We start from the raw sequence: 2,083 nt of genomic DNA on the forward strand, positions 1-2,083 counted from the left end.
GCCCAGGCTGGAGTGCAGTGGCCGGATCTCAGCTCACTGCAAGCTCCGCCTCCCGGGTTTACGCTATTCTCCTGCCTCAGCCTCCCAAGTAGCTGGGACTACAGGCGCCCGCCACCGCGCCCGGCTAGTTTTTTGTATTTTTTAGTAGAGAAGGGGTTTCACCGTGTTAGCCAGGATGGTCTCGATCTTCTGACCTCGTGATCCGCCCGTCTCGGCCTCTCAAAATGCCGGGATTACAGGCTTGAGCCACCGTGCCCGGCCTAAAAATAATCTTTAATGTCAACTGATATTTTAATCCAGATTGAACTAGCTCATGGATTTGTCAGTTTCTTTAAACAAATGCTCAGATTTCTCAGTCTGTCCTAAGAGTGCACCTACAAACTTCCTTTCTAGATTCATATTCTGCTACTCTACTATCTCTCTACATTCCAAACACATACAATTTCTTCCAACTCCTTAAGGCCGTATGGGATCATTCTAGGTGATTTTCCCTCTGTCAGAGAGAATTGGACCCAATTATGTTTCAAAATATGTATTTTTAAAAATGTTCCTTGTATCCTCATAAAAGTGAGAGATTTCTCATAATTCTCTAAAGTTAAAATTTTACTTCTGTAACACTATTTCAAAATTTCCTGAACTTCTCTTCTGAAGATCCTAACATAATTAGATTGGATAATCTTTGTATAATTGAGATAGTCATTTTTAGTTCTATTATAAGGTCCCCCATGTGGGCAGGAATATAACTGGTGCTATTTGCCATTGCATCCAAAATTTCTACCATTTAATATTTTGCTACATGTTAACAAATATTGAAATGAATGATTACATGCCATGAAGAAAACAGACTCATAGCACTGTAATCAGATTACAAAATCAATTTGTCTTGGTCCTACAGGCAAAGCAGAATTGAGAGACCCAGGTGTCACTGCTGATGAGCACAAAGGGGTTGAATGCTGTGAAACATGAAACCACTGGCACAGAGATGTTCACCATCCAGTGGCCTGGGATTGCAGCTGAAGTCATCCTAAAGTTAACACGCTATAGATTGAATAAAAGGTGAACAAGGAGCAGACCAGGATTAGGGTAGTGTATGTGACTCTGGCCTCATGGAAAAGTCCGGAGGAGAGTCTGTGATTGTGAATGTGTTGGACTCGCTGCTTGTGCCTGTGCAGGACAAAGACCTTGGAGCCACTGGCCGGGACCATGAAAACCAAACTCACAAAGTCGGGGGAAAAATATGTGATTGCATAGAATAAGTCAAATCTGTCTTGAATTGCACAGGAACAGACTCTATAATTTGTTTCTTCCTTAAGGTTTTTCCTGTTCAATGGACCAGTCACTATTTTAAGAATACATGTGTTCATCAAGAGATGCAAAATCCAGCACAAGAAACAAGAGAAGCCAATGACCTTTGGGGATCTAATCTTGAGGTCCATCACCTCCATATCCTGGGGTTGAACTTAATGGCTTGGAAGCCATTGAGGAGGCAGATACTGCTGAAGGAAACCCCTGTGCCTAGTCTGTAATAATAAAAGAAAGTTTACATCCTGCATCATCTAGGAAATATTTTGACGCAAAGGCCTCCATTATTTGAGGTATCCCTTTGTAGGAAAGGACCAAGCAGTTGCCTTAGGTCAGTTGGTTAAGAATCAGGTCTGTGGGTCTCAACTTCTGTCCAGTGAGCAAAGGGAAGCTGTAAAGACAAAGGAGTGAGGAATTTCCCAGGATCCCAATTCCAGTCTATGCAAGGAAGATTTCAACTTTTCAAACTCAATTGCTTCGATACCTAGGATGTGTTGATTTCAGTTGAAGTCAGAAGAATAAGTAGGGGGAAAAAAAAATAGATGTCTTACCATCACCATGGAGAGTACTTTTCTGTGCTTATCCTATTGCATATTTCCCACTTTAATTGAGCATTGACACTTTATGGATACTTGCCCAAAGGCAGTTCCTGAAAAACTGCATTGGAAATAGCCTCAGTCTCCATCTACAAGAGTCTGGGTGAATGAATGAGAGCAAAACTGCACAACAGATCGCCACAACTTTAGAGATTAGTAAAGATCTCTGTATATCTGTCCCATCA

At 41.7% G+C, this 2,083-nt stretch overlaps 1 protein-coding gene across 1 annotated transcript in view; it reads right to left on the reverse strand.

Moving 5' to 3' along the window:
• The window catches only part of LOC105539450 (vomeronasal type-1 receptor 1), a 3,003-nt gene extending 1,558 nt beyond the window's left edge, over positions 1–1,445 (reverse strand). Inside the window, exons 1-2 of the mRNA XM_011979745.1 lie at positions 1,098–1,445; positions 916–1,038 (exon numbers count right to left, since the gene is read on the reverse strand). Of these exons, the coding sequence (XP_011835135.1) occupies positions 916–1,038; positions 1,098–1,445 (471 nt within the window). The remainder of the gene's footprint in view (positions 1–915; positions 1,039–1,097) is intronic.
• Positions 1,446–2,083: the final 638 nt, after the last annotated feature.

This window comes from Mandrillus leucophaeus, unplaced genomic scaffold (assembly GCF_000951045.1).
Source record: "Mandrillus leucophaeus isolate KB7577 unplaced genomic scaffold, Mleu.le_1.0 Scaffold205, whole genome shotgun sequence".
NCBI lineage: Eukaryota > Metazoa > Chordata > Mammalia > Primates > Cercopithecidae > Mandrillus > Mandrillus leucophaeus.